The sequence below is a fragment of the Callithrix jacchus genome, chromosome 1, assembly GCF_049354715.1.
Source record: "Callithrix jacchus isolate 240 chromosome 1, calJac240_pri, whole genome shotgun sequence".
NCBI classification, from domain to species: Eukaryota; Metazoa; Chordata; class Mammalia; order Primates; family Cebidae; genus Callithrix; species Callithrix jacchus.
In genome coordinates, this window is record NC_133502.1 from 17,388,536 (window position 1) to 17,412,403 (window position 23,868).

Here is a 23,868-nt window from a genome sequence, read left to right on the forward strand (position 1 = left end):
TGATTTGTAGAACAGCATGTAGCAACTGTCTTTCCCAGACTGAACTTTGCGTGAAAGCAAACCACTATGTCCTCTGCTGTACCCAACTTGAAGCTTGAAGATTAACCAATTGAAGTTTTAAATATAAGAAATGAAATGCATGCAAGAAGATTCATGCAAAAACATCCTTGTAAGTGAAGTTATTGCTGAATTATATGGAATTAATATTTATATAAAGAAATTAGGACAACAAAATGTACTGGGTACTAAATGGACCCACAAAAGGGGAAAAAAGGCCAAAGAATGATTGTTGAGCTTACCTCTAAAACAACACAGCTCAGAACTGTGGAAAAGTAATCACAAGCATCTGAGCTACCAAAACATATGACCTTGGGAACTTCTGGGGTGAAATTATTTAGTTGTGTATGGAGTAGGGAGGGATTGAAGGTGCGAGAAGACGTAAAAGGAGATGAAATATTTAGTTTAATTGAGCTTAATGTTTTAAAAAGGAAAGAAAAGCTGTGGGGTTGGGTAGTATCTCACAAATCTGATGTAATTTTCTTTGACCTAAAAATCACCAATTGTTTCAAGTAAACACATTCAGCCTGATATAAGCTAATAGGGAATTGTTCAGCTGGGCACAGTGGCTCATGCCTGTATTCTAGCACTTTGGGAGGCCAAGACGGGTGGATCACTTGAGGTCAGGAGTTCTAGACCAGCCTGGCCAACATGATGAAAAACACAAAAATCTACTCTACTAAAAAAATACAAAAACTAGCCAGGCATTGTGGCTCACATCTGTAATTACAATTACTTGGGAGGCTGAGGCAGGGAAAGAGCTTGAACCTAGAAGAAGGAGGTTACAATAAGCTGAGATCACTCCAGTGAACTCTAGCCTGGGTGACAGAGCAAGACTCCATCTCCAAAAAAAAAAAAAATCATGTAAGAGTTAAAAAAAAAAAAAAGCCTGCTGAATGGTTATAACCTACAAGCTGGCTGAATAGAAGCCACTAACCTAATAAAACATTTGCCACAGAAACATTCAAGGAAAAAGGAAGCCTTCCCCATCTCCCATCCTACACACACATACCTACACACACACAGAGAGAGAGAGAGACTGGAACAGATTTTCCCTAAGTAAAGTATACTAACAGATTAAATTTTGAAAACGTTAATTTTGATGTTTCTGTAAACTATTCCTAAAGGGACTTTAAAATCCTGCCATTGTAGTGCATATGGCATCATCTAGAAAGCTGCTGTGTTCTTTTTTGCTAGTGACTAGGAAGACACAGGGAGCCTGAAAGATTCTCACTCATGTCTGGGTAGCAGCCCTTCAAAAAGCAGAAGTTACGGGGCTTCCCAGCTCTCCTCTTCAGCTCAGTATCCTCCTTATACAACAGACCCACCTTTCTTTTTCAGACAAGGCACAGCCCTGGCTGAAGCCTCATTTACCCTCAAACACCTGTGCTGGTCAAGATGACCATGCAAACAACTTTCTGAAGAAGACAGTGAATCATAAGTGTGCTAGAGACTCTGAATCCTAATGTCAAAGAACCACACCAATGAGGCTACCACACACACAGGAAGGTAGATGTGCCATGTGTCCTCTAAACAGTAGCTTTGGTTTTGCCTCATCTGCAAGACTAATGCTATGAAAGAGACTTTTTGGCAGAACTTCAGACATAAAAGAGGATAGATGCTTTGACTATTTGTGGTGCCAAGAAGGGGGATGAAAATGGATGCAAATGTGTTCACATCAATAGATAACAGTGTCCTTGGTTTCCCAGAATTCTGTGTTCAAAACTTGCTCAGGCAAGGAGGCCATGTTTTCAACCTAATGCCATTACAGCAGGCAGGTGGAAAAGGAACTTAAAGCAATTGCTTTGTGACTTGCTTGTTCTCTCCTTAATTTAATCTAATATCAAGCCCCAAACAAATATTCTACCAGTTCTGTTCTCAAGGGGCCTCAGTTTCTAGAAACACCTACCTTGATTTCAAGCTGTGTTGAGAGAACCAAAAAGAAAGCTTAAATAGAAGAGAACAAAGGAAAGAACCAGGGAGACAGAGATTAATGCAGAAAAGCGGGAAAGGAGGCAGGGAAGGAATTAAACTGCAAGAGAGAGTAAGAGGGACGGAAGGAGACGTTATCAGATCAAAGGGGAATGATCTGTACATAAAGAGATACTAGGAGTGAATAGTTTCTAAATTAGATTTTTTTTTTCTCCTAGCATTGCTTCGGACATTGAGCACTTAAGTTCAGATCGTTTTTTACTTGATTTTCTGTAATGGCATTGTCACTGGGATAAGAATAGAAACTTCACAGAAGCTCTACTGAATGAGGATACTCATGCATATTAAAACACTAGTGTGCTTATTTATATTTGTTTATTTTAAAAGTCAGCCATTGCTTGTGTTTATGTGTTTACTACACTTGCTGTTGAATCATTAACCATGTCCATAAGCAGGTTTTCCCTAAGACCTGTCCAACTGCAAGTTGAGGAAGAACATACAAAGTCATACTCTCCAGCGTAACGAATAGCAGTCTTCCATTTCCTAAACTGAGTGTCATTCAACAAAAGCTGCTTCTTTTCAAGAAATAAACATTCTTATTAAAGTCATTACAGCCCTAGGAAATATTCTCATCTTTGGGCAGCATAAATGTAGAAACTACGAAGAAAGAAATAGGTTGACTAAATATTGACTCAGAGGCATTTCCTCGAAACCAAACAAAACAAAGCCAACGAGTCTCTCTAGCTAATGCCTTTGCAAATTGTTTGCTTTGGGTGGTGGGAATATATTCAGAGATCAGTGAAGGGCTGAAAACATATTTGTCTAAACTATTTGTTTATCCTTCAATGCGTAGAGAGTCTTGGAGTCTTTATAAAAGAGAATAGAAGAGCTGCCCCAAGGCTGCACGTGCTGACATTTATGTTAGTGGACGGGCATTCATACTCTTGGCAGCAGCTGACTGTGATCTCCCTTCTTTTCTCCTGTTATGGAGACGTCAGTGCTGGATTAGGGATGAAGAAAGGGGACAAAACCAGGATCATGGAACTGTGATCTATGGTAGGCACAGAGGATAATGGGGATGCCACAGTTACTCTGGATTCCAGTGGGGAGCACTGCCCCACATCCCACCCCGGGAACCACAGGAAGAGTGATGCATGAAACAGACTAAAGGACTTTAATATGGTGATGGAAAAGAGAAACCTGTTTCCAGTTGTTTGAGTGGGGTCATGTATCCTTTATCAATCTCATGGACTTGTCCAAATGTCCTATCATTTTCCTCAAATTTGACAATGAAAGTCCCTCACCCTGATGGTCACAAAAGATATTCAGAGTCCTCCTTTATTTGATTATGGGACAGACCTGAGCAGTGGGCATGAGGTCACCATGGCACACTGCTTCGTGGCCCATACCCACCAAAAGGCCGAAACATGCATTTCACATGAGCTGCGAATAAAGCTGTCACCTCAGGAGACGATGAAGAAATAGCGTTTTATTACTTTACAAATTTATAGCCAAGACAATAAATCACTCCATAGAAAAATTTAAAACAAGATACATTGTTGTGACCTTCATAACAGATGGAGTAGTTAGTACAATAGTGAAAACTGCCTGCTGGGTTGTCAGGTTGCAGCATTTCATCAGGCTTGAATGAAAAATAAAGTCCAATGTTCGTAATGGAATGGGCAACTGACAAAGGTGCCTTGCCCTTAGACTAAAATCTTTTTTGTGAATAACCAAGAGAGAAGAGGTTAGTGCTGTGCTGGGTCTCCCCTAAGCTTAGCTACCTTTGCAAAGTACATGATATAGTTCACTTTGGGATGTTTTGTTCATTTGGGGATTTATTTATTTGGATCCAAGACTATACAACTATGTCTTTGCCTCGATTACTTCAAGATAGATCCAGATAATGACGTCCAATCTTCTTATAGATGCTATTGTGTGACAATGGCTGTACACCACATGTCATTAAATGTCACCTTAAACTCCCACAGTGAAACTTCTTGGGTCCCACATTATCCAAATCAGTCCAGCACACACACACATTCATCCACCCATGCCCCTGTTCCACATCCCCCAAAAGACAAAGAGTAGAAGGTGCTTCACAAAATCAGCCTCAGCCTTGTGTTCAAGTTGCCTCCCTCAATATGCCTGTGCAGTCAGCCCTGCAGGAACTGCTCATTTTTTAAACTACTGTATATGAGAGTTTTTGCTGGGAAATACATCACAGATCACTAAACAGAAGAGTGGATTGAATCAGAGTGAAGTCTTCACTTAACTGGTGTTTATTGTGAGGTCCAGGGCAATTTCTTTATTCTCACTGACTTCCATTCTCATCTTTGAAGGTAATGTGTCATTTCTTTCCCCTGCTTATGTCCTAAGATGCTCTGAGTCTTCATGAGAAAATGTGGCTGATTCCACAGGGATGGAAGCCAGCAAAAATGCACAGAAGGGACATGGGAACATTCTTAAGGGTCCTAATATTAAGACAGAAAATGAATGGATTATTGGTGTTATGGTGATGAACCTTCTGCCCTAGAACTCCTGCCAAGATCAGCTGGCTGGGCTGGGTCTCGGGGGTGTGAATGGGTCTTGGCCAGCTGAGTTGAACCATTTCTCATATCTTGGTAATCATGCAGCCTGCATGGAATCCTATACCTGTTGGTTTCCATTTAAGAGAGGGACAATTTGACCCCTGTTATGGAAGAAAACAGACAACTAGAGCATTCTAGAAGAAAAGTGCTATAATAGGTCCTAATAACTATTCACAGTGTGTTATTACTACATGCTTTCTAGTCCTAGTTTCACAAGCAGTAGAAGAATTTCCTACCTCTAAGATGCATTGAGCATTGACAAACAGGAAAGAATAACACAGCCGGGAAAATGCTGACCTAGAAAAGCTGCTGTTTCATGACACATACAAAATCAATCCTCATTTTTTATTCTAAGTATTTCAGTGACTAGCAGACTTTCGGAACTGGAATTTACTCATCCAATGCTCGATCCGTATATGCCATATTAATGTTAGCTGAGCTTACCAGTTTTCTGAAAATGCTTTACTATGGCATGAGGCTAAGCGTTCCAGAAGCAAGAGCAGTGATTAGAATAGTTCCAGGGCCAGAGGATAAGTTTGAGATGAAAGACAAGATCTTTTCGTGAATTGTGACATACATAAAATGATATGCTGGGTGTATATATGAATATTATGGACATATAAAATCAGACACTACTTTAGAAACAACTAAAAGCAGTCAAATTCTTCAAATATTAATCTTCCTCTACTCACAGAAACAGCGCTAAGGATGGTGCCTTCCGAGGAAACCTCGGAGAGTTAAATACTTCACATGCTCTTGGTGGTCAGGAAGCTATCACTATACATTTGTGAAACAAGCAGTAGTGCTGAACATTTTTATGCCTAGAAATTTGAAAGCAAGTCTTTAAAGTCAGAATTAAAATGTTTCTAAAATCAGGAAACTCTGCACCTGGATGAGACTGCAAGAGGACCAGCATTTCTTGCAGACTGACAAGAGAAGCAGCATCTCGGGTCTTGAGACACCACTGGGCTGTCAGTCACTCAGAAATGAAAAGATGTGTCTGTTTTGCTCAAGAACATGCAAATCAACCCGGACCCTCGGGAAAACAAGAGTAAATGAAATTATGCCCTAGCTAAGCAAGAAGTTAAAAATAAATGAAAACACAACGGTCACAATAGAACTAATTTTGACTGCTCTCTTACCTTGAGAAGTGTGTCAACAAATGGCAAAGATTTAATTTGGCCTTTGGGGATTTTTGCAGCTAAATTGCATGCACCGGTTTCCCTGATATGAAATATCACATAGTACTTCATGCTTGAAACACATAAACTCGAATCCTTTCATGATATCTGTGATGATCACAATTCCTTTTCCCTAGTCACTTTAATCACCCCAGCTGTTAACTCATTTTTAATCACTGTGTTTTAAAAGAAGCACTATTGATTGATTCTTGCCCCTTTTCAATATGTTTTGAACTCACCAATTCTGCAGTTTTGTTAAATATGCCAAAATACTTTTCTCAACTGCATATTCTTTCAAGGTGGGTTTTGACTTCAAAAATTGGCGATAGCCGTCTTTTAGTAAAGGGAAGTCATGTCTGGAAAGAACAACCAACTCAAGGAAATAGGAGGAAAATGAAGTTCTTTTTATTTCTTTCTTTTCCATTTTAAAGTCTTTCTTGCTGTCATTGAGGCAGTTTTTCCATGTAAGGGTTTTTAGCCTGTCATGGAAAGCTGTTTATACTGAGAGAACTTACTTCCGTCAGGGATACCCTTTACCTAATTTATTTTCTTTGATTTTAAATATACCACTAACACAATTTTTACTCAATAAATGAGCGTATTTTAAATAACCACAGAGGAAGTATTTTAATTAGGTAGGAGGAGAAATGGGTGAAGTGGAGGGGAAAAGAGTTGAATCCAGAGCCTCATAAAGGATGTACTTTGGGAGTATTTGAGCTATCCTAGATTATGACAGAGAATCCTGAAGATGAGGTCTCATAAGGCAGATATACTGAGTGATTGTGTGCATTTTTAGCACTTTAATTAACCAGCCAATATGCAGGTGTGCTACTCCAAGGAAATCATGTAAACAAAATCCAAAGTTATGAGCACAATAATTTAGTAATTATTTTAATTAGAAATGCATCCTAATTTAATACAATTCCCTATTCCATTCCTTTAAAGAACAGGCACTTTCAAAACATGATTCAATTTAGGGGGAAAAAAAATCTATTTTTGAATACCTTTTTGGAAGGTTTGATCTATTCTGATCTATAAGAATCAGCCCCATTCTGTTCTCATTGACATTTCAACCAGACTGGGCCATGGGACATTTGCTCAAGGCTAATTACAACTGTCTAGATCCATAATGAAGGCTTTCCTGGATGACCTTTATGAATTTCAGTAAGTAAAGCTCCCCTCTGAGAAAGGAACCATTCAATACACTTTTACCTTTGGATGATAGGTTATTAGAAGCCTGTTGTCAGTGTGTCAATGATATTGTATTCAAGATAGAAACCTTTAGTTATTTGGTGATGGCAAGTAATAGCCTTTGTAATTTCAGGTTCTTGTCATTGTGGAAAGTGCATTTGTTCCACTGAAGAATGGTATATTTCTGGGGAATTCTGTGACTGTGATGACAGAGACTGCGACAAACATGATGGTCTCATTTGTACAGGTGCGGTATTAACCTTTTCTAATTGCTCTATGCCACAGTTTGTTATAGAGCCAAGGGACAGTTGTCATGCAATGCCTTAGGTAGCCAGACCAAGAGGGCCGACTGTGACTATGAGGTAACTACCAAGGGGGAAGTGGGCATGTGGGAATAAGCCCTCACATTGTTCCTAGGCATAGAAGAATACTAAGAGAATAAAGCTAAATTCTGTGATTATTTGGGATACTTCCCAAAAGTAACCTTCCTCTTCAAACTCACATGTATACAGTTACACATTAAATTCAGAATAGAATTTTATTGGCAACGATTTTATTTTGAACATGGTACAGGGAATGGAATATTTTTTTAAACAGAATCTGGGTACCACTCATTGATGTGTTGGTTGCTTTTAGGGAACTGGATGTGTATGAGGGAAATGTGTAAAGAGGGCTCAGCAGTGTCATAGCCACTGTTATCCTAATTTATTGAGTCCTCATACTTGGTTAGAAATTCATTTGTTTAGCCAAGTTACAGAGGAAACAGAGTTGTGTACACTTGTCCTCCTCAGCTCTGGCTGAGTGTGTCATTAAGTTAGACCCTTGCTATCCATCCATCCCTACTATATAAGACTCTTCTAGCTGATTACGTGGCCTGCCTCATGTTACGTAAAAGAACTTTGTTTTCCAGTATTTATTCATAAGTCAGACATAACTTGCTCTCTAAGGGAAAACAAAATTGTCACCTAAAAGCCTAGCTGGAGTGATACAGGATTGTTACTATCTGATCGGTAAATGGTGGCACCAAATAAATGCCACTAATTGTTTGAAAGATTAGGCATCTCACAGCTGCTTAATAAGATATAATAATATTGTTGCACAATAAGAAATCTACCAAGGATGAATGAAATGATTTCATTGTGGACACTTATGATTTATAATAGCATGTTTAAATTTGGCACATTTTTTATCGTGATCATGATTCTTGTGTGTTTTATTGCAGGGAATGGAATATGTAGCTGTGGAAACTGTGAATGCTGGGATGGATGGAATGGAAATGCATGTGAAATCTGGCTTGGCTCAGAATATCCTTAACAATTACATGAGAGAGGTCTGGATTCTTATTTTACTAGGCCATTAGAACATATAAATGCAAAGGAAACCATGTATAATCACCACTAGGAAAGGTTAAAAAGACCATTGTATGTTTTTCTATTTCTGAATTACGAATGAAATCTGAGTACCTATTAGAAATGAGTTATGCAAATTCAGATGCAAATAACACTAGGAAAAAAATGTTTCGTCCATAATTAACATAAGTGGTTCCTAACGAGAGCAATTTTTCCACCCAAAAGACATTTGGCAACATCTACAGACAATTTTGATTGTCACATGGGGTGGGGTGTGAAGATATGCTGTAGGCATTTGGTGGGTAGAGGCCAGGGATGCTGCTCAGCATCCTTCAGTGCACAGGACAACCCCCAAGCAAGGAATGACCCAGCCCCAAATGTCAACAGTGCCCAAATTGAGAAACACTGAATTGCATGGCTGTTAGAAATCCACATTCTTACACAAGAAAGACCATATTAGAATCTAAGGAAAACAAGCATATTCACATTAATCAATGGATCAGATTTTTCAGGAATTCCCTATCAGTCAACATTTTCATATGGGGACAATGAAGAGAAACAGGAGGTAGAAAGTCAAACTGGGGCTGGATCAAGAGCAAAGACTAGTCATTAAGTTATTTGTCATTAAATCATTTAAACACTAAATGAGTAAGTACTTTGTCTACTCTCACTTTAAAAGAAGATTCTCAAATTATGAAAAATGTACAATGTAACATTTTAAATAAATAGTGACAGAAGTTGTTTATACTCTGTGTCAGCATATATTTACCTACTGATAATTAATTTAAAAATGAATTGTTATTCAGTGATATCCATTTTGTTTTTAGAAATAAGGGATCACATTTTAAAAACTGGACAGGGGTTACGTGTACAAGAAACTGGATTTTTAAATTTTAATTTATTCCATGGTAATGTGGCCTTTAAAAAAGACATTATTGAGTTACATATATAACGGGATTGAAGTATGCATCCATTTCCCTTAAAATACTTTCTTTTTTCTAAGGATACCTTTCTGGAAACCTGGGTTCATGCAAAGAATCAAGAAGAGAAATATTGTGATAAAATGGCACCAATCTCAGAAGCTCACAAAAGGACCAAAAAAAAATCTAGAGATGGCTTACATAGAAATTACGAATATTCACTCAGTGATAGGAACAAAATGTTTATTTTCTTAATGGTGAAACTTTGCTTTGTATGAAATTCACATTGAATTATGAAAATGTACAATAATTGGGACTTCCCTTATATATTTACAGGTAAATCTACTTATACACATTAGTTTAGGCAACCTTTAGTTATTGAGCTAAAAAAAAAAACCACTTTTTTTTCTAAAGGTGAGTTATTTTGTAAAATCCTATAATAATGTAGCAAAATCATTTCGATATTATTTTAAGATGAAAATTTTTACTTGGAAATTTTATTTTAATGATGTAAGTATTCTAGAGTCATGGCTTGAACTTTATAAGTCAAATTACCAAAAATAAGGAAAATATGCATCCACTGAGTTACTTAAAAATTTAACATTGAAAATTATTTTAAGAGAACATTTAACTGATGCTGATTTTTATAGTACTAATAATGTCCTCATAATGTAATATATTTATAAAATTGTTATCTCTATCCTGAGATTAAGGAGTGCAACCATGTTGTAGTTCTATTATTGAGTATGTAAATTGATATATCTCTTTTGTAAAATGAGGGAAATATAAGTAGTCAATAAATATTGTAGGTTATATTCTTTCCTCTTCACTACCTAAACATTTTAAGCTGCAAACAACCTATTATTACGGTTCTGTAGCAATTTGGATGACATATTTGCTGATGCGCAGACATTGGAATTCATAACATTATCTAGCCATCCTAATACAATTACCTTTGGATTCTCCTGTCACAGGGCTTATCCTCCTGTGAAGGAACAGAAAGTTAAAATTTACAGACCACATACATCCCTGTCTCATTATCTTCTTTCTTTGTTTCTGTTTACTACTTTAAAGCTGTAAAAAAATAATTCCTTCTGAGTTCCCAGGCCATACAAAAACAGATTAAGGGTGGATTTGGCTGGCAGCTGAACAGTACTTTGTCAGCCTCACCTCCACTGGAAGTGCCCTTGATTCTCTATGGCTCATCACAAAACCTCAGGTGAGTCTTATTTTCTTTATAACCCTCTGTTATTATCCTTTTTATTAAGAACAATAACTACAACAAAAGTGCTGCTCTTTTTCATAGTCTTATGTAAGAACAGTGTCAAAAATGTTCTCAGCATTTGTTTTCTCAGAAAAAGAATTTAGATATTGGAGAAATTATACCATAAAGTTCAAAATGTTGGACAAAGATGAAAATATGGTCAGTTCTGTTCCAGTGTTCATTTAGTTAGAAACCATAGAACTGGAAATGTATTATAACATAAGTTACATGATACCTAAACTCTAAGGAATGCTTTTTCTTTGAGAACAGAAATATTTTATTTTTACTTATTTCTGTGTGTGTGTGTGTGTGTGTGTGTGTGTGTGTGTGTGTGTGTGTGGTTTTGATGCCGGCAATGCAAACACCAATATATCTATTAAGAAGTAATTGAATTTAGATTGGAAAAAATAATTACATGTAAAGACATAAACATTTTCCTTCTTAAATATAATTTTGTACTTTTCCACCTCTATGATAGAAACTCCCTCTAAAAAGCAAGCAGGGCAGGAACAAACTTCTAACAGGTGGGAGGAAACAAGCAAATCTGATTGGCTCGTTCTGGTTTGAGGAAGCTGCAGTGGGATTAATGTCAATTGGAAGGGATGCAACAAGTTTACAGAAGGTATTGGCACTAACCCTGCTTGTTTGGCAAATCACCACTGAAAAATTCCACCCTGGGACTTTTCCATAAAAAAGTCAACTAAAGTGCAAAGACATAAGAGGAGAGACATTATCCTTCCTGGGCTCCTTGAGTTTATCTGGATTCCATTAGCGCTTTGGAAGGAATGTCCTCCACCACCTCAAATGCAAATATAATCTCTGCCAGTAGACATTGGAATTAGACTTAGTGAAAATCAAGAAAACAACAAAACTGAAATATAACTGATCCTTAGTTTGCAGACTTAACTATCAACACTTTGAAACCCTACTCAATATTCAAGAGAGTCAAGAGTTTCACATTGTAGGCTAAGAAACCTAAGCTATGACTTATATTTCACTCAAAGTAACACAATGCACATCCTGGATTTTGACATGCCTGCAGTTTGGAAAATAACTGAGGATTTAGCCCAATAGCTTTCTCTTGATACAGTCTTGTTCTGAATTAAGAGTGAAAATAATTTTCAATTACTTTCATCTTCTTTCTAAAGTAGATGTTAGTCAATGTGGTCTCTTCTTGAATATGTATCAAACATTGATTATCTCTAATATTAGGGAGATAATTTTAAATGAAGTGATAGATGTCTAACTTAAAAAAATAAGAAGTTTTTGGTTTTTAAAGAGAACCAAATCTGATACTGTTCATCCTGATAAAAATGACTATTTTAGTGCTTAAAGCATTAACTAAGCAAGTGGCCACGTATGATAAAGAACCTCTGCTTGCTGCCTAAGAGGCAAACTATTAGAAGAACTGCAGCTGGAGCCCTTTGGCCCCATCGTGGATCTCTTTAAGTCACCCCTACCCAAAACCATTCAGGACAAGCCAACATTTAGAGCAAGAATCTCCGAGTTCTTCAGGATTTGTGATGAAACAATGCTCAGTTCCATTTTGCTCCTTACATAGGTTGGAGAACTTGCATGTCTTCTCTAATTTTTCCAAGTCAAGTGGTAGCAAAATGTTTTAAAAAGCAACCTTATTAGAAAACAAAAATGTTTCACTTGAAATATCAAAACAGCATTTCTGAGCATTGTTGAGGGATTGGCAAAGCAATCTGCTACTCTAACAAATCAGTAGAAGTAACCCTCCCACACCAGATATTCATGCAGCAGGAATGGAGTATTCTAGAGACTTGATACAATGGACATATGCACATGGAGGTACAAAACACACGGTCTGTAAATACAAATGAATTCCATCCGATTTACTGTACGGAACATCAGTCGTGACAGATTGCACTCACTTAATAACAGCAAACTTAACTTTTGAGGGAAAAAAGTGGTGAAGTCTTATCCCAAACAAATAGCAAGAGAGAGGTATCATCAAAGAGCTAAAATTTTCTTTGGCATGGTAAAGGGGAAAATTGAGTTTACCAACTTATTGACATGACATTTCTATATATTGGGGGGTGATGCAATGCCATTTTGTTACATAACGTTGTTTGATGTTGTTTAATATGCCTTCATATAGTTTATTCAATATGTTGTATTTGTGAATACAACAAATGATATTAAACACAGAAACTGTACAAGGCAAACAAACTCTTTGTATGCAATTTAGCAATACATACCAACAGTTCTAGATACACAGGTACCTACTACATGCAGTTCATCAGTGCTGCCCTCGTCCCATGCAACAGGTGAGACCAGACACAAAGTAAATGACCTAAATTACAAATAACAAAGACCCCTCTGCAATATGCCTAAACATATATTAGAAGAAAGTATTTGACATCCTTCATAGGGATAAATGCCCTTATAGACACCCGTATATAAAACACAACAGAGGTACACGTTTACATAAATCTCAGTCATTTACAAAAATAAATCTTGTCTTAATTTAAAACAATAAACAGACTTGCAGGGGAAAAAGAAACCAGTAAGTAGGGCTGATTATCAATAACAACAAATACAGGGGGTTGTTTGCTGTGTGAGTGTGTGTGTGTGTGTGAGAGAGAGAGAGATACTGTAAGTAGTGTCTATTAAGCCCATTTGACTGAATTACAAGTTAAAAAGTACTCATAGTTTGCCAGATATTATGGGGTATATGTTTTCTGAAAATAATTGGTTAATACAATTTATCTATTTTAACTGATCCCCTTAAAAACAATAACCTTCAAAATGACATAACACCAAATCAGAAATGACCAAAGGAATCATCTTTTTCATATTTGTAATTTAGCATCATTGACAATAAATCTACTCAAACGTTCTGCTAACTTTTTATTTATTCAAGTAGAATCCAATATGAAAATGAAATAAGCATAAACAGTTAAATTTATACTAAACCTTTAATCAGCTAAGCAGGCCAGAATTTTTTAATGCTGGGCAAGGGCTGTCATGAAGATTTATGAACGCAGTGACAAAATAATTTTCCAATAAATACAGTGCAGATGGGGAAAATGACAACTGGGTCATCCTCCCACAGAGAAAGAATCACAAGAGGCCAGTACATTGATCCCACATATAATTTTCAATAAATGAGGTTCAGTTTGGTCTCAATGAACTTTTTTGAGAAGAAAACATTGAATTTTATTAGGTGTACACAGAGTTAACAAATATATTCCCAAACAATTTAGTATGAAGCATTTTGAAACCCTTTAGATCCAATATTGAACATTTTGCATGGAATCTTCACTGTGTAGTCAACTGTTCCTGGCCTTTCTTGGTAGTAGTCTTCCCTAAGCTCAGAGTTCAAACAGTATTAAATTAAAAAGGAAATTAAGAATGCAAAGTAAAACAAAAGGTAATAAACAGAATGGACCAAAATCCTAATGGATGAATATGTTGGTTTGCCTTTATTTTCATCTAGGATAATTCAACAGACAGACTGTATTCTGAGATCATGGCAAGGCACCTCTAACCCAGGCACAGGGCAGCATGGGCCCCAAATGCTGAGTTAGAGGCATGTACTGGTGAAATACACAGTACCGGACTCAGCATGCTGAGCTAAAAAAAATATTTTTTCCTAATATGTCCAGTTTAAAAACTTGTCATTAAACACCAAAAATATTAAAGTCTAATTTATAACTAACGTTTGCATTGCTGCTGCAGGAAAGAACACAACAACAGCCGTCTTGCCCATGCTCTGCTGAGTATGAGGGGAACGCAGCCAGAAACGGGGATGGCGTTAAGTTTGGTTCATTAGAAACAGGACGGAGTATATCTGAAATGGATTTAGGTAGCGCAATTCTCGTAGGTTGTAATTATTGATTTTCTTTTTTTTATTTTCCAAATAATGAGAATTAATAGATGAAAAATGAACCTTAATCAGGCCTACAAGGCCTACAAAAATCTTTGGACCCACTTTCTCAAAAACCAGTGGGTCTTGCTCGCTGGGCAAGGCAAATGTTACCATTACCAGTAAGCTTGTGATATGTATAAAACACACACACACAAAGAAACTAGAGGGGGATGTCAAACACACATCATAGAGAGCTTCCCTGGATTGTGTTTGAGCCATTTCCCACCCAGGCAACGCCGACCTTGGGAGCACAGTATCTGCTACTGGACAGAGCGTATATGTGTGTTTAATCGATAGTGTGAGCCAGAGACAACAATCTTAATCTTGATAGATGCAATTTGTAATAATAGGTTTAGAAGGCTTCCTGATTCCCTGATTGCTCTCTGAACTAAGCCAACTGCAACATTTAAGATTTAGAGGAACAAAATCCCTGCAAAAAGGTCACAGACAGTGGAGCGAGCAGCCCTGTAGAAATGGGAAGAAGAGAAATCCATAATAGCACAGGTTTACAGCGTCTAACTAGAAATTACTCAATATTATTTGTGTGCTACAAAATTGAACTTAAACACATAGATTTCGCTGAAACAGGACTCAAAAAGGATTATGGGTAGCTGTCAGCAGGCAAGGTATCGAGTGTACTTGTGAAGTATGTCATTCACATGAAGTGTCACAGTCACAGAAAAGATATTAAAAAGGCATTCCATATCTGGTAGGGCATTCCATGGTCTGAGTTTAGCTGGTTATCCAGGTGTCTTCTTGTTGTGGGGGGCGCAACAGGTTGAGATTTATCCACTTGCAACAGAGAAGTTCAGAGACAGCAAAGAGCAAGCGTTAGCTTACTTCCAGCTGCTCTTCAGCCACAGAGCAGGAATGTCTGGTGAGGATAAATCACTCAACTGTGCTCAGGACAAATAAGTCACAACACCTGTGAGGATCTGGCTATGTTGTCTTACTCTTGTTCACTGGTTTGCCTCCATTCATTATTGCAGACGCACTTGTGCTTTTACTTGGCGTCACCCCAGGCTTCGGGACCGTTTCCCCAACATCATGCAGAGATGGTTCTCGGTACATGGCAACTAGTGATGGGAAGAAAGGAGGAGGAAAAGGAAACAGTGCTTGGTTAGGTGCGAGAATGGTCCATCTGTACATGCACAGACCACTGCAGTTTGCCCACTTCTGTTTTCCCTGAGGTAAAGCAATTCCATTGGGAAGGAATTCCTGTTGTAAAGCAATCATTTCCAGCCCACAGAAGACAATACTCCTTTCACATCGTTTGGTCTGTATACCTAAAACAGGTACATGAGCGTGTATGGTTTTTTGTCTATGACAGAAAGTTTAAATGGGAGCTATGGCCCCTTTGTGGGTCCATGATGTAAAACACACACACATCGTTGGAGAATAACAAGCATTTAACTTAATTTTCAAAAAGGAAAACTCAGACTTCTCTTTGACTATACACTAATATCAACACTTGAACTTCTCAGTCACCTCTATCTTTGTGAGCTATGATATTTGCATCCTAGAACACTAAATGATTTTCTCTCATCTGGTTCAAAAGCAACATCGTCATATAGTGTCAACTTCAAAGCTACACACATACTCTCTTCCCATAAGCCAGAGACTTCAGGAGATTTCATTTCAATGTTCATGTCCTACAATCATGGAAAGAGACCCTTGAGCAGCAAAAGGAAACTCCTTGTTTTTTGCTACATTATTAAAAAAATCTAATAATTGAGCTGATATAGGGGTAGAAACATAATGTGTATATATGTATGTGTATGTATATATGATGTATGTGTGTATATATATACATATATGTGTGTATACATATGTATGTGTGTGTGTGTGTATATATATATATGTGTGTGTATATATATGAGAAGGAAATATATACATATTGTATATGTATATACAAAACATGTATATGTATGTGTGTATATATATATATATACGAGAAGGAAACAATAGTTTTCATGTATTCAAAAAATTCATAGAAGTACTCTAAAAACAGTTAAAGGGATAGGTATTATAATAATTGACCTGATATGGGGTAGATGTATATACATATAGGGGTATATGTATATATACAATATATGTATGCATATATGTATGTGTGTGTGTATATATATACATATATGTGTGTATATATATGAGAAGGAAATATATACATATTGTATATGTATATACAAAACATGTATATGTATGTGTGTATATATATGTATATATACATATTGTATATGTATATACAATATACACATGTTGTATATGTATATACAAATTGTATATGTATATACAAAACATGTATGTGTGTATATATGTATGTATGTATATATATATATATATATACACAGACACATATACAATCATATACACACAACAATTAAAAACATGAGTGAAATACCAAGTATCATTCTATTCCACATCATTATCTCAGATATTTGCTATAGGAGATACAAAACAACTGGTTCCCAAATTTTACCTCAGTTAAATGACATAAAACCCCACCCATTTGGGTTTTGCTACATTTATGCAGCTAAAAGGTAAGGTTTTAAATATTTAGTCAATTTTTAACTGTTTGTAAAAATGAGTGAAAAGAGATAACGTAAGGTGGCAAATACACCATGGTCTTATTAGAGCTTCTGTGGCCTTAGTTTTTAATTTTTTATTTGCATTTAAATATTGGTGAGTCCAATGTTACCAAAATTCATTTAAAACAATGAAAGCGTATCATAGACATCTTATTTGGGAAGAAAAGGTAAATCCTCTAACTTCCTTCTACTCTAATCTTCCTTATATCTACCATGTACTGAGAATATTTCAGACGCTAGAATAATCTGTCATTTCCTGCATAGGCCCTGGTGGCTAACTCTTCGGGTTTCGATAAATTGTTCTACAGACAAATATAATTAAGAGTGACAGTAAGTCAACATCATTGAAATTGGCACCAGTGCATCATCTGAGTTTTTGGCAGCATACATACTTGAAAGAGGAAATGTATATAAGACTTCTATTAAATGACTTGCTAAGGTAGCAAAAGGAACTAATGCATATTCTGGAAGCACATCATTCCAATCTCTCACTCCTAGTGCTAATTAAATTAGGGAGACAAAAGCAGGAAGCATTGACCTTGATTTTTTTTTTTTTTTTTTTTTTTTTTTTGAGATGGAGTCTTGCTCTGTTGCCCAGGCTGGAGTGCAATGCAGCGGCATGATCTCAGCTTACTACAACTTCTGCCTTCCAGAGTCAAGCAGTCAGTCTCCTGAGTAGCTGGGATTACAGCCACTCGCCACCATGCCTGGCTAATTTTTGTATTTTTAGTAGAAACAGGGTTTCACCATGTTGACGACGATGGTTTCGATCTCTTGACCTCATGATCCACCCACCTCGGCCTCCCAAAGTGTTGGGATTACAGGCGTGAGCCACTGCACCCGGCCTGAGCTTTTCTATGTAGTGAAGTTTCATCAGAGAGATGAATGTTCTAGCCTATCAATAATTAACCAGGTACTTAATTTGTCCTAACATTTCCAAAAACATAATTTATATCCAGTATGGGTTTTGAAAGTTTGAAATTAATTTTTTTCTATCAAGTAAACAATGTGATAGCCTCTCTCATTATAGTACCTACCCTTTTAACTGTTTTTGGAGTACTTCTATGAATTTTTTGAATACATGGAAACTATTGTTTCCTTCTCATATATATATATATATATATATATATATATATACACATACATATGTATACACACATATACATATATATGTATATACACACACATATATACATACACATACATATATATTTACACATACTCTTTGGGTTTTGATAAATTGTTCTACAAACAAATATAATTAAGAGTGACAGTAAGTCAACATCACTGAAATTATAAAAGTAGTATTAGCCAATAAGAGTGGTTTTTCTGAATTTAGGCAAACTGAAAATTATACACTCACAGTTAATGAAGAATTGACTGCTCAAAATTATTTTATTTCAATATAGAGAATATGCATCATGAAACCAATATGCATTTTCTCTTGATGACTAAGCCTTTCCTATAGGAATAAAGGAAAGAAAATTGAGCTGTCTAAGCTGGTTTAAAGTATTTACTGAGTCACTATAGGTCTGATCTTCTGCAAAAGAGAAAACAAAAGTATTTGAATAGAAAGTGCATGTGAGGCCGGGCGCGGTGGCTCAAGCCTGTAATCCCAGCACTTTGGGAGGCCGAGGCGGGTAGATCACGAGAGATCGAGACCATCCTGGTCAACATGATGAAACCCCGTCTCTACTAAAAATACAAAAAATTAGCTGGGCACGGTGGCGCATGTCTGTAATCCCAGCTACTCAGGAAGCTGAGGCAGGAGAATTGCCTGAACCCAAGAGGTGGAGGTTGCGGTGAGCCGAGATCGCGCCATTGCACTCCAGCCTGGGTAACAAGAGTGAAACTCCATCTCAAAAAAAAAAAAGAAAGTGCATGTGAATAGCCTACAATAAAATATTTTTGTAATTCTCTAATGTTACATAGATAAAAGTAAATGACACTTTTGGCAGAATCATTAATGAGAGAGGTGCAGATGTTGTTGATTAATTATAAAAACTTTGTGGCCTGCTCTTTGGGCATCTGATTTAAGTAAATGTAAAGTCACCATTATTTGTAAATGAATATGGATAAATTATTTTAGTAACAGAAGTAATGCTACAACTGCATACAGTGAAGAATTATGCAATTTGAAAGGAGATGTGTAACATCAGCAAGTTCTTTAAGAGTCAAGCTATTATCTCTTAATTTTCTGTAATTATAATAATTCACAAGTAATTACTTTCACCTAGATAATGTCAAAATGGAAAATACTTTTGATTCCACACTCAAAACTTACTTTTCTAATATACTTATCATCAAAGATTTGTATCATTACAGATTCAAAATTGTTTTAAATTAATTTAAATTATCTCAGGGTTAGAGTGGTTGAAGCAGTGAGGATTTGAGACATTGGAAGTGGCAGAGAAGTTTTTCCTGGTACACATACATACACAAATACGGTAGAGTATATAGGCGCACAAATTCTAAATGAATAACTTAAGTAGGCATCTGTGTAACCATCACCCAGATCAAAATAAATGACATTTCCAGCACTTCTTGAGGGTTTTTTTTTTATAGCCATAGTAGATCTATCAATTTAAAAAATAAAATGTGTAATAAGTCTGTGTAACAATGACGCATACATAATACTAACCTTCCAATGGCTTGGGTAGAAAATGAGCTGCTGGTTTGGTTTTCTTTACTCGGTTTCCTTTCATAGCTTGCCCTTCCTTATTTAATCCCAAAAACCAGGCTCTACCAGATTCCTGTTGTCTGTACAGCATGGATGAGTAGATTACATAATAATTTTCAAAAACAGATTCTTTAAACTTGCATTCAGGGGTAAAAAGCTCCTGTGGAGAGAAAGGAGACAAAAGTTAGAGGAAGGAACTTGATCTTCACTATCCATTCAATTCATTCTCTAGAAACTTTTCCAGCATGGTGAAAGAGTCCTTTGGCATGGATGATTGGATAGTCCCCTTCCTGCACAATAATCGTCTATACATTTTTTAAAAATATACAACAAATTGAGAAAAATCTGCTACTATTGAGAATATATAGAGGCTAAAGTTTATCATAAGAAAACAGAAGATATGAGCAAACTAAAGATTTCACTTAAACAGAAGACAATTCAACCAGAGTATAATCGGGAAGGAAACATTAAAGTAGCATCATATAGTCACAGTAAAGTCAACAAAATGTACATTGCAAATATTTTATAATCCACTTTACATGTTTCCATAGGAACTGAGATATGATACTCTAGCAGTTGCCAGTGGCTGTTTGGATCACTGAAATCATAGGGTGATACATTTTACTTAGAAAGGAAAAAACCGAAACCTCAAACTACAACCATGACAATCAGCTGGCTCACATGCCAGCCACTAGAGCTATTGTTGCGTGACCAGCTGAGGCCAGGTGTCATGTTAGCTGGTCATAGTGACGGGAGCTGAAAGTAATTCAGTGGAGCCCCAAATCTATTTTCAAGCTTTGGAGCCCCACTGGAACTCTTGAAGATAAACATCGAAAGCTACTCCAACTGAAAAACCATACAGCATTTTTGGAAATTATATAGTGTGTTAAAAACCATTATGCTTAATGCCATGGTCTACATTAATTGATAAGCAGCACAAAGCTTAATACTTTATAACTATTATTAATGGCAGAAATATTCATAGATGATTTTTATATACTTCTTACTTTGGGATGAATAATAATCAATATAATGACAGGCCAGATTAATAAAAAATTGGCAAGGGTATAACCTACATATGCACTTTTGATAGCCCTTTACTCAATTTTTAAATTCAACCTGTCTGGTTATAGACCATGAAAGACACTTAGCTAGTTTTAAATAGGTCCAACACTGTGCTATTCTATATGTATATAAAATATAGATGGAAAAAAGAGCCTTATTGTCCTTGATCTTTTTAACACTATCACTGTACTAAAAACTATCTACAAAGTTTTCATTTTTCTTTAACAATTTTATTGTTGCAGAAAATAAATAACCTTTGTTTCTTTTCTAAGAAAATACTCCTTAGGGGATAAAAAATAAAAACATTAAAGACTTGACATGTGAACTAATTGCATGTAGAAGTTTCCTTTCGATATTTCCCATCAAAGTGTGAACGATCCAATGCTGTCTTATGCCAGAGTCAGTGTGTTCAGTGTGCTACATAATTTTAACTAATTCACTGAGAGCTAATAGTTTTCCATGGGGAACAGGCTTTGTTAGTGGCAGATGCTTTTCAAGACAAAGATGACAGTTACAATGATCAATTAGATGAAATCGCAATAGCCAAAAACAGGTTTAGCCCCTCCTGGAGCAACGTAGATAGATCTTTATTTCTTCTTGATGATGTTATGTCCTATTACAATAAGATCCCATCCAAATAAATGCTCTGGCTTTCCACTGAGTTCTGCATCTCCGAATATCTTCCTATTAGTTTTCTCACTAATAAATGAGTCTCACTGAGTCAACATCCAGACCATGCACCAGAAAAAAAAGACTGAGAAAACAGTACATGTTCACACATTCATGTTGATTAAAACAAAATGGAATGCTATGAATCTAGCTTTTCTCCAAAAAACTAACAAATATATTGGTTGAAACTATACTTTCTAAAACAAAAGGATAAGACTCTGGCATTTCACCTGTCATTTTACTGAGATAGGCCCGGGCATCTAAGCATATTGTTTACTAGTTAAAAACCTATGTCAAAATCAGCTAAGAGTGATGTGGTAAGAGCTGAACTAGTGGGTCATTGAGTGGAAGTCAGAGGAACCTGCCACCACCTTCTGGTCTTCAGATGTCTGTGTGACCAGGACCTGGCTCACTGTTGCTCAACATTTTGCTACAGATGCCAGGGCCTCCAGCTACAGAAATGTAGGTCCACAGGATGATGTAACTTTCATTGTCTTCTGATCATCACTGCTATAATGTTCAAAACACGGTGAATGGTGCTTGCAACACCATCAGCAGCTTAGGGATGTGTTGTTTCCATTCTGAATTCACTATGTTGAATATGAAAGAGAAGAAGATGCTTGATGTAAAGGATGTAATTTATTCTTGGTAGATACCTTAAGGACTTCTGACACTACATCTTTTCAGATGAAATGTTTGCATCGTAGGACTCTAAGGAAGTCAGTTCCACAGCACCGTTCTGTGAGTTGTGCCTGTGACTTCACAGAGAGCTGATTCTTTCTGTCTTCCACAACTGAGAACTATTGCCTTCAGTTGCTTGTGAAAGTGGAGACCGGTACATTTTCAGCCTTTTTATTTCTGGCTAAATAATGTGCACACACATGCACATTACATTCAAAGATGTTATTGTCTAATACATTTTCTCAAGACTTTTTGAGAACTTAACTCTTCCTCCAATATTGAAGTCTCAACCCCCGCATTTCCTGTAGAACTGATAGAACTAATGGAAGTTGAGGTTAGTCATTATTTGGTGTCATAAGTGATATAATTTCAACATGTAAATGGAAAGTAATGGAGCAGATAAACATCACCTGTGGTGGAGACCTTAGGATTCAACCCTGATCCCACTCCTTACTAGCTGTGTGTTACTGGGAAAATTAATCCCTCTGGGCTTCAGTTTCCTCATCTCTAAAATGAGGACAAAAATCACAGGGCAGTAAGGTAGCTGGGATGATTGAATGAATACATGCATATTACATATTTAGAAGATAACTTGGCATACAGTCAGCACTCAGTAATTATTCTTTAAAAATTTCCCTATTACTTATAGTCATAAATACATTCTGATCAGTTATTTCAATTTTCTGAAAATCTCACCAAATCAATAGCCAGCTACATAATTAGCCAATGAATACAGTTTTACACAAAATATTGGGTACAGCATGAAATACAAGATAAATAAGAGTAGTTGTTCATTTCATTTTAAAATGACAGAGCAATGTAATTTTTGTTTTGAGTGACTTACCTATTAAATACTGGAGTGATTATAGGGCGAGTCAATGGTATTGTGAAAGACAAGAGGTAGGAAATACCCTGGTACATTTGGAGAACTAGAAGTAATTCATTACTGAGATACCAGCTTTGTGGGACCGAAGTAGAGAATGTTCTAGATGGATAGGTTTGAGAAATGTAATGAAGGGTCTTGGACACTCTAATAAACAAATTAGATCTCTTATAAATGAGACAAAGACATGCTGAATCCCTGAATATACAAGGGAATAATAATGTGGCCTGATTCATAGTTTATAAACACAAATCTGATTGTCAGTGTGGAGGACGGTTTTGAAAAGTTAAGAACATGTCTATTACTGATGCTTTCAAGCCTAATCTCTCACAAAATGAACCAAAAGTTGTTTGTAGAACATGAGTATGTGTGTGTTCACTTTAATAATTAGCATTAATATTATAGAGAACAAGAACACACAAAATAAGGGGAGAAATACTACCAGGATTATGACACACTGAGTTCTGAACTTTCTGGTAGCCAGGACAAAAAGAGAAAGCCTGTATAATGGTTATTCAGGAAAAAAAATATTTTCCTTTTTGAAAATGAAAAGTTTCTTAGCATGGACTTGCTTATAAGTGACCTAAAAGAGTGACATTAACCAACATAAACAAAAACGCTCTTGAGAGTAATTGTACAGTCACACTTTGTGCAGTATGCTTTAGGAAGACAGATTGCATTGAAAATGTCCAATAGGTAGAACTACTAAAGTCCAATAGGTGGAAATAATTGTAATTGATGAGATCTCCAGGGATGACGTGCACAGCATGGGCCACAAACTCAAATGCCTCTAATGACCAGGTAGATACAAGAGGTAAGCAAGCTGGCATGATTATGGCAGCGTAATGAGGATAAATGGCATCTGACACAGGCTCCGTGATGGGGAGATGAAGACAGTGGTAGAAACAATTTAAAAAAA

The 23,868-nt window shown here is 36.5% G+C and overlaps 2 protein-coding genes across 14 annotated transcripts in view; one reads left to right on the forward strand and one right to left on the reverse strand.

The window, feature by feature from the left end:
* Nucleotides 1-23,868, forward strand: part of ITGBL1 (integrin subunit beta like 1) — a 277,886-nt gene that overhangs the window by 253,403 nt on the left and 615 nt on the right. For 2 of the 3 annotated variants that reach the window (XM_078375607.1, XM_078375617.1), the window contains 2 exons: nucleotides 7,086-7,199; nucleotides 8,175-15,573. In XM_078375607.1, coding sequence (XP_078231733.1) covers nucleotides 7,086-7,199; nucleotides 8,175-8,266 — 206 coding nt within the window. In that variant the 3' untranslated portion in view covers nucleotides 8,267-15,573. The remainder of the gene's footprint in view (nucleotides 1-7,085; nucleotides 7,200-8,174; nucleotides 15,574-23,868) is intronic. The other variant, XM_078375613.1, reaches the window with a different exon arrangement.
* Nucleotides 9,451-23,868, reverse strand: part of FGF14 (fibroblast growth factor 14) — a 686,012-nt gene continuing 671,594 nt past the window's right edge. For all 11 annotated transcript variants that reach the window (XM_017970277.4, XM_078326740.1, XM_078376024.1 and 8 more), the window contains 2 exons: nucleotides 19,613-19,811; nucleotides 9,451-15,459 (listed from right to left, as the gene is read on the reverse strand). In XM_017970277.4, the coding sequence (XP_017825766.1) occupies nucleotides 15,323-15,459; nucleotides 19,613-19,811 (336 nt within the window). In that variant the 3' untranslated portion in view covers nucleotides 9,451-15,322. The remainder of the gene's footprint in view (nucleotides 15,460-19,612; nucleotides 19,812-23,868) is intronic.